Raw genomic sequence first — 15,379 nt, 5'->3', positions numbered from 1 at the left:
GGCAGGGGGGCCGTAGTGTGTGTGTTCTGCAGAGATGTGCCATCCTGAGTAAGTGCCAGTGTCCCCTTGCCCTGCAGCTTGCTTGTCCCGGGACGGGGGGAGCCCGAGCTCCCCCTCCCGCTGCAGAGACCCTCGCCTGGCTCCCTCTCTGCGTCCATCAGTGAGTGCCGGTGGCAACATCGCCCCCCCTGCACCCCAACCCGTGTGCAGACTGCAGTCGGCTGTGCTCTGGCCAGCGTTCTCCAGCACTACCGTGTGCTTGGGTGACTTCAGAGCAAGGTATTATTTACCCTGCTGACGTCAATGAGAACATATTATCCACTGTCCTTCTCTGCAGCCTGAAATGAGCACCAGAGCTCAGGGAACACAGCCACCATCCATACTTTTCAAAATTCCACCCAAGGCCTGACGAGGGAATCGCTCTGCTTCACCCGCCTGCCATTCAGATCACCCGGGCTCTTAGAAAACAAGTTGTTTTTATTTTAATTCAAGAGGGTTGGAAAGGTAGAAACAGTACATTTTCCTTGCAGAAAATTACCCCATTTAAATTACGTTTGATACAAAGATCATTTATTAAACTGTATTTTAAGCAATTTTCTAACATTGAGTGACAGGTTACATTTTGATTTTTTTCACATTGGAGCTATTATGATTTGCACTCAAAATACCAAAGCTATTGAACTCACCATTTTTTCTTAGTAATTAAAAAAAAAAGCACACAGAAAAAATAACTACAATTAGATTAATTTTATCAAAAGTAACTCTTTCACAAAACCAAACATCCAGCAAAGACCACCCTCCTCCCTTCAGAAATAAGCAAATAATTTTGCCCTTTCTACAAAGTGCAAATATCTCTATCACTTTTGTTTTCTAAATTGCAACCCCAAAGAGAAGCAAACCTCCTTTCTCTGTGGTTCTTTTGCCTTCAGAGATTTTGGTGGAAGCAGATTTCTTTTGCCATCAATAGTGGGATGATATCACCACATGAATTTCCTTGACTGAGCAAATCTTGAACAGATAAGCATCTCACAGCCCCTAGCAAGGCCCAGTTATCTGTATTTGCTAATGTAACATTATTCCAATCTGGGGTCACATTTTTCCAGGATGTTATTTTGTACTTCTATTTTTAAAGCTTCTCCCTACCCACCCACTTTGCCTCTGAAGACAGAAGTATTCAAAGTATGTTATTTTTTTAACTCTATGGGCCTTCACTGTAAATATGCTCCACCCCCCTCCTCAGGACTGTACTGAGCTCCTGATTCTTTTCTAAGCAGGACCCTTTCTTGGGGTTGAGTCTGTTCGTCTGCAATGGTGGCTAAAGCTGTGCAATTGGACCCCTTGGCATCAAGAAAGGGTGTGTCCTATTACCAGCTTCTGCAGGAAATTATTTTATTTTGGGAGATGGAGAAACGAGGCATCTCTGACATGAGCCTGAGCATCTGCAGTTAACTGGACACTGAAAGACGGCTCCTGTGGGCTCTCCGTCTCCCTGGGCCTTGCTCATGCATGGCTGTTAACTGGAGGGCAGCCCTTCCACCAAAGCCAGGCAGCAGTCGATTGGGAATAAGGTTTCAGGGACAATGTCACATTTATTCAGTGCTTAACCAACATGGGGCTTTGCTTATATAGCTGTTTACTCGTGAGATGCCTCAACTGCTACTGAGGAGGGAAGAGCGTCCCAAGAGCCTCCCTCAGCTCCTCTACTCCTGAGCTCTGTGGCTTGGACGTCAGTCTTCACAGAGCTTTGGTTTCCTCAGCCGTAAAAAATGAGGACTAACTGCTCAACTAATTTCATAGTACTGCTGTGAGGAATTAGCAGAGATCACTTGTGAAAGTGCTGGGTAAATCAATGAACAGATAGAAGCTACTGCTCCTTTTCGACAGATGAGCTGAGTGCCTGGCAGGAACCAGCAAACCTACCCTGACTGTGGGCAGCGCTGCTGCGTCTTTCTCAATCTCTGCAACAGCAGGTGCATGACTCTGCCCAATGTGTTGAAATCTGCATATGAGATGTGGGCAAGATGGTGGTATAACTAGGGCAGCTGTGAGTCTTCTGGAATCAGCCAGGCCACCTTCATGGGGAGGAGCAGTGAAACAAAGATGGGAGGGGCACTGTGAGGCCAGGGTCTCGGGGTCCAGGGTCTGGGGGGTGTTGGGGAAGGCCAGCCTGGGTCCCCTCACGCCTTCCAGGGGCCACGGGCTGACAGCGCTCCGTCATCAGCCTCCTCCCTGGGACCACAGGCCAGGGACCGCCGCACTACCAAACCTGTTAGAAGGGATATGAGGATTTGTTAAATTCTTTTGGTCCCAGTTTAGAAAGAGGCAGACGACACCGTTCTTGTCTTCCACACATCACTCTGAAGACAAGTTCTAGAAAAACTTCCAAAAATGATCAAAGATCCCTGTCTGTACAGTGACTCCAACTTACTACCTGTTCTCCAGGTTTTACCTTTGATTTCTAGGCACAAAGAGACCGAGTGGCTTGCGTGGCTTCCGAGGAGGCAGTAGAAGCAGACCAGTTTAGGGGTCCAGGTGCAGCCAAGGTCAGCCCCGAACAGACTCCGCCACTGCTCACGGGACCAATGTTGTCAAAAGACCCTACGTATTGTCTCAAAGGAGAACAAATGTGAAAAATTAGCTGGAGTGAGATTTCTCTTAAGCCAACTGAAGTGTGACTCCTCATACAGGCTTTTAAATGTGATTGTGGCTAGAAAATTCTGACCCCAACACAGAACCCAGTATTAACCTGGGGCTTGACTGCGGCTGGGAGGACCCTGCCAGGGAAAGCATTCACCTCCTCACGTCCACAGGTGGTAACTGCTCGCACCTGAGCAGGGCCTCTTTTTGACCACTACGCACTTGGACCCCTGACCGGCCAGAGCCAAGGCGGCTGCTTTTTACCTTCCTTTCGTATCTGGTTGGCCAGCCAGTCACGCTTCAGCTGTGATCACACCCTTCTTCCCAACTCTGGTAATTAGGCAGAATTCATTTCTCTAAGACCCACCCTTTCAGGCAGAGAGGAAACGGCCCGTGCCGCCACGAGAGGGCGCCACTCCCTCCCCGGCAGGGCGCGGGCCCCCCGTCCCTCAGCGGCTCCCGCCAGCCCCAGCAGACTGGCTCAGGTCACGGCTCCGACGCTGAGGGACAAGGGGACGCCGACTGTCTGTCCTTGGAGGTCTGACGCGGGGAGGGAGGAGCCCTTCAGCTCCGTCTCCTCGTCCTCCTTGACGGGCCCCTCTTGTGGAGACTGGAGGATGGCTGGCGTGGAGAACCTTCCTCCTCCTCCTCTGTTCCCAAGGCGGCAGCAAGGTGGCGGGGAGGATGGGGCGTCCGTCGCCGTTTCGGGAGGGCCCTCCACCCGCGCCTGCTGTGCTAACGGGCTCTGTTTGCCTTACAGGGACCCGCATATCAGCTGCACGTAAATACTAGAGACACATTTCCCCAACTGGACACTGCAGAAATAGTGCTTTTTCTCCCAAAGTATAGACTAATATCCCGGATTTAAAAGAGAAAGCATAAACGAAAATAAAGTACCACACATATTGCACTTTTTGCTGAATGAAGTTTTTACCTCACGTTCGTCTCACCAAAGTGTCTTCAGAGGAGCCTGGTTTACAAGAGGGTGATGCTGCTAATGGTTATCATACAGTAGTGTACACACACTGGTGTGAGACAGACTGCAAAGGCGTCGTTTCAGAGTACCTCTCTTATAAAAAGAGTAGTACAAGCCTTCTTAGTGTTACTTTAGTATTTGTGAAGAGAAAACAGCTTGGAGGCTCACACAGGTCACTAGTCAGGGGACAGAGCAAAGGAGATAGTCAGATGGGGGTGGGAAAATGCCTGACTGAACAACAGAACCAGCCTCCTCTCACCAGCTTACATTTCAGAGAATACAGATCGTTATGGAATTTATTGATTTCTGCTTGAAATAAATGAGAAAAGCAAACAGGAGCTTACAACACAGTCCAGCAGGATGGGTCATGCTCCTCGCCCGCGGTCTGCGGTCTGAACAGACCCGGGCACTGCTGGGTGCTCCCCAGAGCCTACCTCTGGGGCCGTGACACTCCCAGAGCCTCTGCTGCCTCATCCGTCAGCCCAGTGGTCCTGCCGGAGCGCCCAGCTTTCCTGGGCTCAGCGGCTCATGGCCTGGTCTGCAACTCTGCCATCCTAGGGACTCTGAAATGAGAGGCCCCCGTCTTCAATCCGGAAGGCATTTAATTCCATAAATATTATAGCACTTCTGTAGAACATTTTGGGAAAACATCCTTCAGTCTAAACAAATCAAGCTTGTTTTACAACTGGCTTATTTTGCAAAAACTTAGAACAGATTAGAGATCTTAATGAAAGGATCTCTTAGACGATGTTGCCTATTTCACAAAATCATCCATCTTAAGCATGAGGAGGAATAAACAATTCGTAGAAGGAGCCTACTTCCTTCTTGGGTTTCTGCTGCGTCTTATCCAATCACAAAAACAAGTCCTCCAAACCGCCCTCCCGTGCTCACACCGAGTCCAGCCCCGAGCAGAGTGCCTGCGGAGCGTCACCAGCACTGAACCCCTAGACCCTGCACGCTTCTCCTTGCCTGCCCTGGACACACACTACAAAGGAAAGGCACCTTAAGGGTGTTTTCTAGATGCAGCATCAGTGTAGTATCTCTCTTCTCTGTGCTTTAAGGGAGATGCTTTGTGCTTACGCGTTCATCTGCTCACAGGACAAGCCATTCTAAGGGACAGAGATGAGAGTCTTTGTACATAATACTGAATTTGTATCACTTGGATCTTACGGTCCCAATGACAGATTACTCATTATTTCTAGGTTACACAGTCAACTAGCTGTGGCATCTTTTTCACGTACTCTGAAGACTGAATTGTAAGGGTTCAGTTGTACGAGTAATATATGTTTGGCAGATGAATCTGTTCAAATGGTTAACACATCTGTGGTCTTCTGAATATTGCTGTAATACTTGAACATTTCATTACACGTCAAAACTCTAAGGAAATTAAGGATGTGATTCCCACATGGTGGAAAACAAATTCTGAAGTGACTTTGGATTTAGCGTTGACGTAAATGGAAAACTGTTGGTTTCTACAGAAAAGAAATTGTTAAAGCGTGATCTGGGGGAGGGGAAAGGCACAGCACACCACTTCACATGGGAGATAAAGTTCATTTTTCCTCGTCCTTAAAATTTCTAAGCCCTATATGAAACTGTCCAAATATACAAAGCTCAATAAACAACTAGCAACACCTAGTGTAAAGTCAAAGTAGTTATTACATTTTTAAAAGAGACACGAGGTTCCCTACAGACCAACTGCCCCAAACCGGAAGTCTCCACAGAAGACCGTGCGGGAAGAGCCTGTCTTCCCCGGCCCGGGGCTGCTGCTCTCGACCGATTCTTGATTTCCCGCCCCTGGTCTCCACTGCCGCGTGTCTCTCGGTTCCACAGGTGACATCTTTGGGAGCTCTCAGGACACTCTGACACTCTGGAACCCAGGGACCTTCCAAGGAGGTGTGTCACCCACGCTCAGACGGAGGTGGCCGCCAGTCTCAGGGGTCAGTGCCCGCTGTTCCGAAGTGGACCCTGAAACAGAGCTCAGGCTCTACCGTTTTGAGTGGTCTCAGGAACACCATGCATCAGCAGCTCAGAACTTAACGATTCAGCGACAAAATACAACTTTATTTCCTGTGCATCAGTTTCAATATGTATTCTTGATTTGCCTTTGAGGAACATGCTGTTGCTTGTTTCAGTGAAAAATATATTGCCTTTTTTTTTTTTTGCCTGCATATAATGGCACATATTTTTTTTCCTGCTTTCACCGAGGTTTCCCTTGATGAACTGATGTAGTTCTGTGTAAAACCTAGGTCTGGATGTCTTTTTCTTATTAAACTTTTGTTGGTGCCTCCAGAGCTGAGAGCTCGATCCACTTGACCTAAGGGCATGAGCTGCAGCCGACAACCACGTTCCAGCACTTGCCACAGAAAACCACGGTGGGACAGAGCCAGCAGGAGGCGACACCTGGCTGGCCGGCCCTCCAATTCCAGTTGGGTGACTTGACTTCTTCCCCATTAGGGAGAGGGCGGGAAAACGAGCTTTCAAGTTTAAAAGGCTGGAATGAAAATAGAAAGACAACACTCTTTTCACCCAACCCGCCTCACTTCCTGTGAAGCTGAGGTTAATTTACCAGGACGTAGCCGCTGTGCTGTGGGTCCACGGCTTCCAGCATTTCACAATCAAAGAGTCCGGGGAACTCGGAGAGCGCCAGAGGGTCGTAGCCGGAGGGGGCCTCCTGTAGTCCTGAGCTCCTGGGACAGTCCGGCCCGTCCATGCTACTCTGCGGGGTTCCATCCGCGGGGTACTGACCGGGAGTGGGGTGCTCGGGCTCCGGGGTGGCCGCGCCCGGCAGCTCACAAGTCTGATAGAACTGTAAGGGGGCCGGGGCACCCCCCGACGGGGGCGGCGGGGGCGGCGGTGCCCCGCGGGCCCCCGGCGAGGCGGGCAGCGGCTGCAGCCGCATCTCGGGGTATGGGCTGAGGAAGGGGCTGAACGGCATGTGCTCGGAAGCCGGCTCCAGGACGGGGCTCAGGGGCTGGGTCAGGCTGAAAGGCGGCGGCGGCTGGGAGGGCTGCGGCGGCATCTCCTGGTGGGGAAGGGGCTGTGGGTACGAGCTCTCTGCTATCTGCATCTGATTAAAATATGCCTGCAGCTGGGACTGTTTCTGGAGGAAGAGCCGCTTCTGCTGGAGTCTAAGTTGGCAATACCAAAAGAAAGAAGTTTAGGTCTTCTTCAGTGACGGCAATTCTAACGTAAATCCAGTATCAGTCATTAGCGTCAGTCCTCCCACTTCTCTCTTTCCCAAGGCAGGAAAAAAACAAAAAAACAAAAAACGGGGGTAGGAACCAGTCATGTTTGGTTTCTTAAACCCTGTCTTATTTTTTGTCCCTCAATTCTGGCTCATCCCTCCGTGCTCAAGTGAACACAGTGAATTCCTTTTCTCTAAGACCCTTAGGTTTTTCCTCCCTTTGAAGCAAGGGGCTCACTCCCCATCGTCGGGTTCTGAGGCGGGGGTGGGCCTCTGGAGGACCATGGATTAGGGGATGTCTACCTTGCTTAGCTGGTAAAGAATCCGCCTGCAATCTGGGAGACCTGGGTTCGATCCCTGGGTTGGGGAGATCCCCTGGAGAAGGGAATGACAACCCACTCCAGTACTCTGGCCTGGAGAATTGCATGGACTGTATAGTCCATGGGGTCGCAAAGAGTCGGACACGACTGAGAGACTTTTACTTTCACCTTGGCCGAGATGCCTCTACTAGGGAGGCCGGACAGCACCTATTACTACAAGGGAGGCTGGAGGCCTCCTTTCCAGTAAAACCCACTTAAAATGCATTAGCCCCCAGGTCCTGAATGCTTAGGCTTATTCACAGACCAGAGGGGAAACACCAGGAGAAAATGAAAACAAAGCAGGCTTAGGGCTGCTCTTCTCTGACAGGCCTATATTCCACGGACAGTGGAACATCCGAATTAGCATATGGAAACCTGTTGTCCTGGTACAGGGAAATTTTAGAGGGAAGGACAACGCACCCAGCTGAAGTCCGCCACAAAGAAAGGGACCTCTCCGGCCGACCACCGTCTCTCACCTATGTTCTTGCAGCTGCTGTTCCAGGCTCCGTGGCGGTTCTTTGCAATAAAGCTGACAGGTGTTCTGGGCTTTTGACAGAAGGCTGGGTTTCTAGAAGAGCAGAAAAAATACAAGCATGACATGTTGTCATCTAGGACACAGTCATCAGCCTGTACTTCTGCCTGGAGGATGAAGCCACGTGAGTCCTCCAGAAGCTGCAGGCTGCAGGGACTGACGCTTGCTCGCTGAGAGCACGGGAGAGCCTGGGAGAGCATTGCGTCAGCAGGCCTGGGTGGTCTCAGTTCCAACCTGCTTTACTTTCCTGTCTCTAAAGTCCTCCAGGACCAGGAGGTTCATGGAGACTAAGAACAATGAGAAAAGTGGAGTTAAGTCTCTAGCAAAGGCACCTACTGAATGAGCAAATGATTCATTCTTTGTGGGATCTAATATTTTCAAGCACCAACAGAGAGCTTATGGTACCTTTTTGCTAAGTATTAAGAGGCATAAGGGCTTCCTGGGTGGCACTAGCAGTAAAGAAACTGCCTGCCAATGCAGGAGAGACGTCAGAGATCCAGGTTCGATCCCTGGGTCAGGAAGATCCCCTGGAGGAGGGCATGGCAACCCTCTCCAACATTCTTGCCTGGAGAATCCCATGGACAGAGGATTCTGGTGGTCCAGGGTCACAATGAGTCGTGACTGAAACGACGTAGCATGCACGTAAGAGGTGTAAAACAGAAGCAAAGAAGCCAGAGTTCCCTTCCCTGCTGCTCAGTGGCAGTACCCTTTCCAGGGGTCTGAGGACAAGCCTTTTTCTGCTGCCAAGATAGAGCATAAGGCTAAGTTTGAACATGTTTCTAGAAACTACAAATGCAGAGTCAGACCTGCTTGCCTATAAAGGAATTAAGCAGCTACCCAAAATAAATACCAAGCAAAATAGGTTCCTGCTGTGCAGAGAGGCAGAGTGGGGATGATCACGGTGAGCCGGAGCGACAAGAGGGAGGAGGATCCCACCTGGAGTCGGTGCTGCAGGTACTGGGCCTCCAGGCTGTGGCGCTGGGAGAGCTGCGGGTGTGCGCTGCCCCCGGGGAGCGCAGACACGCTCTTCTGCTGTGGAGGCGCTTCCTCCTGGGGAGCGAGGGGGGGGGACACACTTTCAGTTTCCCACGTGGGAGAAAGTTTCAAATCTGAGTGAAAGCACCTTGGCAAATGTCCAAGGGGAACTCCAGCTCTGTTAAGACTTAATCCTCAAGGTTTTTATGTAACTAGTAGGCTGAGGGTCAATCACTTTGCAGAAGAGGAACATGGGCTTCCCCAGATGGCTTAGTGGGAAAGAATCCACTGGCCGATGCAGGAAATGTAAGTTTAGTCCCTGGGTCGGGAAGATCCCCTGGAGGAGAAGTGGCAACCCACTCCAGTGTTCTTGCCTGGAGAATCCCATGGACAGAGCAGCCTGGTGGGCTACAGTCCACGGGGTCGCAGAGTCAGACCCGACTGAGCGACTGAACAACAGGATGAATGCATGCTGTTTACCCGCAGTAAACGATGACCGAGTCAGGACAGGAGCAAAGGCCCCTGCCGTCACCAGCAGTTTATTCCCTTCATGTGGCCATCAAACGTGCTAATATTTTTGATGTACTGAACATGGGCTCACATAAAATGAATTACATAAACAGCCATATTTTTTTGTACTTTTAGCACAAATAACTCACAATATTTAATGAAGTGATATCACATCAAAAATAAATGTCAACAAGCTTCTCATTTATGTTATTACTGGTAATCTGTGTGTGTGTGTGTGCGTGTGAACGTGCATGGTGGAGGGAGGGAGTTCCAGGGAGACTAAGAGGGAATCCATATAGAATCTGTGTGATGAACTGAGCAGAGCATGAGTGTCTAGGCTTCCATGTGGTACTGACCACCTGGGCCAGTGGGGGTGGGCCTACCCAGCCTGTCAGGCAGACAACAGCTACCCAGAAAGCTTTCAGGCTGCAGGCTTTCCAAAAGGACGTGTCTGCTCCAGGAGGAGGAAATCCTCGGAATGAAATGACACACCTTTAGGACAGACTCATGCCTCGTTCTCACACAGCCACGGGGGCAGGGCCCAGAGCACCCACCTTCGGGCAACTGCTGGCCAGGTCCTGGAGCTGAGCGGCGGGAGAGGCCAGGCTGGGGTCTGCCTCTGAGCCCATCTGCTCATAAAGCAGCTGCACTTTGTTCAACTCTAGGATTCCTTTGGTTCTAGCCAGATTCTGAAGGTGTTGTCTAAATGCTACAATTCCTGAAAGAAAGAAGAGTGGCCAAATGGTTTAAATAAGACACAAGGCCTTTCAAGTGAGCACAGGTATGAAGCCAACATGGCAAGGGACCCCATGGAGTCCCACAGAAGCGCCCAGGGCCAGTGGAGAGCGCACCTTGGGTGAGGGAGGTGTCCGACGCCCGGCGGCCCTCTCTGAAGCTCACTGGAGACCTATTGTGGGCCTCGCGCTTCTGGGTGCTCAGGGCCTGCATGGCGGGGTTGGCAGGTCTCAGGCTCACGAAGGGAGATGTCATGCGCGGTGAGGGCGGGTTGGCTAACATCATGTCCTTGAGGGAAGGGTTGTCCTCAAGAAAGTGCAGGTCCCTCTGAACAGACCCCATATCATACTCAGAGTCCACACTGTCAAGGGAGGGATTGTCACTCATGGAGAAAATTTTCCCTTGAAGAGAAAAAAACAAAACCAAACACCAAGATCACCACCAATACACAGCATCTTCTTGGAACACGGAATACAAAGCGTGCACGGCTACCATGTCTTCCACCTCCAACCGAAATGTTTTTCAACACTTTTTTACATGTCAACTGAATCTTGTGTGGGAAAACACTTCCAGAATTTGGGACTGTACAATCTTTGCCATTCCAGAAGAGCCAGAGTCCTTGATGCGCTACGTAGCTCTCGGATGAGTCCCAGGAGCTGGGTGTGGGGGTGGGGGGCAGCTCACAGACATTCCAGTTTAATCTCTGTGAGTTGCTGAGCAGGCCTAATCTCAACTCCTGCTGAATGCTGTCCACAAAGGAACAGGACACAAACCACATTCCAGGAACTGGCTGGTATCACTACTATCTCTTGCAGCAGACAACACAGGATGCTGCAGAGACTCCCTCGGTGCTTACTAGAAATCATACCTGAACCAGGCACCACGACCAGCTGATTGGTCACTTCCGACAGCGTGTGCCGCCTCTGCCCGCCGCGTGTGGACTGGAAGGCGTCGAAGGCCTGACTGGGGTCTTCCTCGGCTTCGCCTTCGGTCTCCAGACCTTCATCGATGGAGGTCTCCATCATGTTGCTCGGCAGGGACTGGCACCCCTTCCTCGCCAGGATGGGAGGCACAGGGTCCAGGAGACAGCCGTTTACCTACATGTCAGGGGCAGAGGGACGCGAGAGGAAGCATCAGTTGCTGCGACATTTGAAAAATCTGCAAAGGCAAAAATGTCAAGAGACCTGCGGCCAATCAGAAATTAAGTAAAATATTAAAAATGTCCATATTTGTTACCAATGCCAACTGTGTAGACTAGAAGTTATGGCAAGTCCACTGCAGCACTAAGAGACACAAGCCCGCTATGTCCCAAACTGGCGCTGCCTCCCAGGTTTCTCTGAGTCATCATTATTACAATAAACAATTTTTTTTAGTGGTTTCCAGATGAATAGGGCATATTAGCTTGAAGCCTACCAGTTATTATTTTTAAGAAGGGAAATGAAGAGGGGGAAGATGAGATTAAAAAACATTCTACTGCATGGCTCATCGCTAAGAAAAGAGGAGTCATCAGCATTCTTCTAATTTCCAACCACAAAACATACAGGAAGGCTCCAGATATTTATGTTCAGAATCTAAGTACCTGCACATTTGATTTAGTCTTCACCTGGGTCTATGGACCCCAGGAATGGAAAAAAGAATTCTTTAAAGATGTACATAACACAAAAAGGAGTGAAAAAAAAAAAAATCCAAATGGCAACTGGCCAAGCCTTCCATTATAGAATAACAAATGACTCACAGGCCTGGAATTCCAGCAGAGGTTAACGAGCACCAAGGCTCTGAATTCTCTTTCCTCCAGCAATATACTGGGTATCCACGCTTCCTACCCCAAGGGGAAGAGCTCAGCACAGCTCCTGAGTGAGAACTCTGCCCGCCTCTGCAGTTGCCAAGCAAACCACCTCGAGGCGGGCAGGAACGCACACAAAGGGGAGTTGTGGTTTCAGTTCTGGCTGTAAAAGCCCCAGTGAGGAGACAATTATTTACCTCATTACCTTAACCATTCCCCTGTGGACACCAATCCAGCTTTCTCCTGTGAATAGCTGCTCAGGAGCAGCCAGGCGCGACACTGCGTTCCCAGCAGCACTTTCACCTGGAATACACCCGCGAGAGCTATTGTTTCCTCTGGAAGCAGGAGAGGCTCATGTATGTGAGAGGGGACGTGGAATTGACTGTGCCAGATGCAGGCAACTTTCCTCTTATGGCAACCACTCGGGAGGCGCTGTGAGGCCCTTTATTTGGAGAGGGAGATGGGTGACTCAGATGGTTGTTTGCTTGGGGGAAGGGACAGTTATTCCATAAAAAACTGTTCTGGGGCTGGAGCCATTACTAGGATAAGGCGGCTAATGCACTACAAGGTTTTAAAGTGACAAGTGGTCGTTCAAAGTGAAGGATGACAGATGCTCTTTCCTAGACCGAGACAGATCATGGCACTAGGAAACAACAGCTCTGAATGCTGGCCAGCAGCAATCAGGCCCGCCTTCCCCCTTCCCCAGACGAGTGTTTCCTTTTCAGGACAGGACTTCAAAATACAGTGTGAGTGGAAGGTACATTTTCCAATAAAGTGCTTTTGCCTTTCCTTAAACTCGATCAATCACTTCACTCTGCTAAGAGACCTCACATGCAGTAGGTAGCCTACACGTAGGAGTCAGACCCTCAGAAACTCCACCCCTAACTAATAACACCCCTGAGCTTACCACAAATACAAGATTCTAGTACAGGAGATTGGTAGACTGTTACAGACTGAATGTTTGGATCTCCCCTTAATTTACCCCCTAACTGGGGTTAAGGGAAGCCCTAACCCCAGGGTGACTGTATTTGGAGATGGAGTCTCTAGAGAAATGTAATTAAATCAGGTCTTAAGAGTGGGGCCCTGATCTGGTAGGATTAGTGTCCTTACACAAAGTGACCCTAGAAAACTCTTTCTATATATATGAGAGCATAGAGGAAAGGCCATGGAAGGACATGAGAAGGCAGTCCTCTACCAGTCAGGAAGAGCCCTTACCAGAAATCACCACAACCTTGATCCTGAACTTCCAGCCTCCAACAACTATTACGAAAATAATCTTCTGTTGTCTAAGCCACCCAGCCTGTGGCATTTTGCATGGCAGCCTGTGCTAACACAGCAGACTAATGCATAGTATAGCCAGTGAGTCTGGAGGCTGGAACATGCCTTATTTAATTCATATCTTAAGTGCCTGGCAAGTTTGTCATATATTGAAGAGGATTAAACCTCAGCTCTTATTAGGCAAGTTGCTTAACTTCTATAAAGCTCATTTTTTTCCCACTTGTAAAATGAGAGTAAAGTTTTCCAGGAGGGATAACTAAAACATTGTATATATTATCATCATTTCTTGACTGAAGCTAATACTTTATAACAATAAAATTGTTTAAAGCATGAGAATAAAGCAACCTTTTCTTTTGAAGCATTTTTACCCTCTTGAGGCAAATTAAAATAAACAAATAACCAGGTAAGGAAGGAAAGAACTGGATAACCCCAATTCTGGAAATTTATCCTCAGGAAAGAACTGGATAACCCCAATTCTGGAAATTTATCCTCAGGAAATAATCAAAGCTAGTCAAAAATTTAGACACAGGGATATTCATATCCCTGAAGCATATATAAGGCAGCAAAAAAAAAAAAAAAAAAAAAAAATTAAAGTACTTGGTGTTTAAAAATAGGGGAGTAGTTAAATATGGGTACATCTAATATAAGGCAGTTGTTAAATATAACCCATGCTTTCAAACATGATTTCATGGTATGGAAAAAAAATGCCCATGATATATTATGTAAAAGCAGGTTTGAAATTATATATAATAGAATAAGATTTTGTTTTAACAAGACTACCTACGTGCTGAGTCACCCTATACTCATCCACCCACCCATCCATCTATCTATCCATCTATAACATACTCTAAGGAAACATGTCAAAAATGGGCTTACCTTTGTTTTGGGTAGGGGGATTATGAGTAAGTTAATTTTTTCCTTTATCCCTCTCTGAATTTTCTGTGTGTGATTCTGATTGATATTTTTTCATTATAAACTTGAAAATTCAAATTCAGAGGAATTTCTCCCCTTGACTAAGTCTTAGAGGTTAAAACTATTAAAGGTTTTGACGATCTTTTTTAGACTCTGTCTCATGTGTGCTACCTTTATAATTAAAATATTAAAAATGTCAATACATGTGGAACAGCTCTACTTCACAGTTTCACAGTTTCCTTCCACTCTCCAGCTATGAAGATGGTAACTTGGAAAATCCTTTTATTATAACCTCTAATAAAATGTTAAAAGTATCTGTGCATGTGTGTGGGTAAAGTCCATTATCCCCCAGAAACTCTCAAAAAAGAAAGACTAACCCTTTAGGCTTGCTCTGCCCCCTCTATGGGCCTCTGTGCTTCCCAGGGGTCGTGGTGACTGCTCAGAGTTGGATGACTGTCTCAGAAAGGTGCTATCTTTTGCAGCAATCCCAAACCCATGTTTCCACACAGACTCCCTGAAGGATTTTACTGACAGTTTTAAGTTGAAGTTGAAAACTTCTGGAAGGGAAAGAGGTGAAACCTCTGAGAGGCTCAGTACCTGCCACCAACTGCGAGCAGAAATGACGGAGCAACACATCAGTTACTCGGCATCTTCGAGACGACAAACAGGCACTGGAGTGAGGGGTACGAAGCCAGACCAGCGACAAAGGGCCGGTATCTCTGTCGGAAGGTTTTGCGTGTGCGCTTATTTATGGGCCCAGAGAGAGAGGTGCTAGGGAGGCGAGAGGCACAGAGAGCACCGCTGACATAAATGAAACACTCCACAAATAAGACAGCAGAAGGCTACGGCCTGGCCAGGCGCCAGGGTGGCCCTGTCAGTGTGGGTGGCCAGTTCCAGCGTGGCATTGCTCTTCCTACAAATGCAAATATGCCATCTAGCTTCTGTCTATATCTTTCACAAAATCATTCATTTCCTGTCTGTTTCCTGGTTACGGTAACAATCACAAGCTTTAAAAATAGCCTGCCCTATATAATACGGCAGACAGTGCCCAATCTGTGTTTCGGGCCTGATGCCCTTACAGCCAAGCTTTCAGCACACTGCATTTTAATTTTTTCAAGGGAATTAGATTTTAAAAATAAATGAATCATGTTGTCCCAATTTATGTCTAAATTTCCGGGTGGGAATGTAACAGCAGTTTATGAGGATCTGAACATGCTAGGCAACCGCAGGCAGAGGAAACAGACCGTCCACAGGAAGTGGCCTTGTCCTCAGGGACACGGACGCTAACTCCTCGTGGTTGGGAACCCAGCTTAACACCTGCTTATGGCAGCCTAGCTTCAGGCTGTCTTGATTACGCTCTAGCTGAACTCATTACTTACCTTCCGAATCAGCTCTACCTCTGTTTCAGAAAAGGGCATTCACCTTCCTGATCCTCAAGGCTCATAATGCTGTCCTTGGTTTGGACTTCTAACAGTCTATCAATTTTATCTGTGCAATC

General features: G+C 48.5%; 1 protein-coding gene across 1 annotated transcript in view; it reads right to left on the bottom strand.

The window, feature by feature from the left end:
- Positions 1-457: 457 nt before the first annotated feature.
- SIK2 (salt-inducible kinase 2) overlaps positions 458-15,379 on the bottom strand; it is a 116,990-nt gene continuing 102,068 nt past the window's right edge. Inside the window, exons 9-14 of the mRNA XM_010862869.1 lie at positions 10,777-11,005; positions 10,025-10,309; positions 9,728-9,891; positions 8,625-8,738; positions 7,633-7,724; positions 458-6,741 (exon numbers count right to left, since the gene is read on the bottom strand). Of these exons, the coding sequence (XP_010861171.1) occupies positions 6,171-6,741; positions 7,633-7,724; positions 8,625-8,738; positions 9,728-9,891; positions 10,025-10,309; positions 10,777-11,005 (1,455 nt within the window). The 3' untranslated portion in view covers positions 458-6,170. The remainder of the gene's footprint in view (positions 6,742-7,632; positions 7,725-8,624; positions 8,739-9,727; positions 9,892-10,024; positions 10,310-10,776; positions 11,006-15,379) is intronic.

This window comes from Bison bison, unplaced genomic scaffold, assembly GCF_000754665.1.
Source record: "Bison bison bison isolate TAMUID 2011002044 unplaced genomic scaffold, Bison_UMD1.0 scf7180017864485, whole genome shotgun sequence".
Taxonomy (NCBI): domain Eukaryota; kingdom Metazoa; phylum Chordata; class Mammalia; order Artiodactyla; family Bovidae; genus Bison; species Bison bison.
This window is presented reverse-complemented; position numbering and strand designations above follow the sequence as displayed.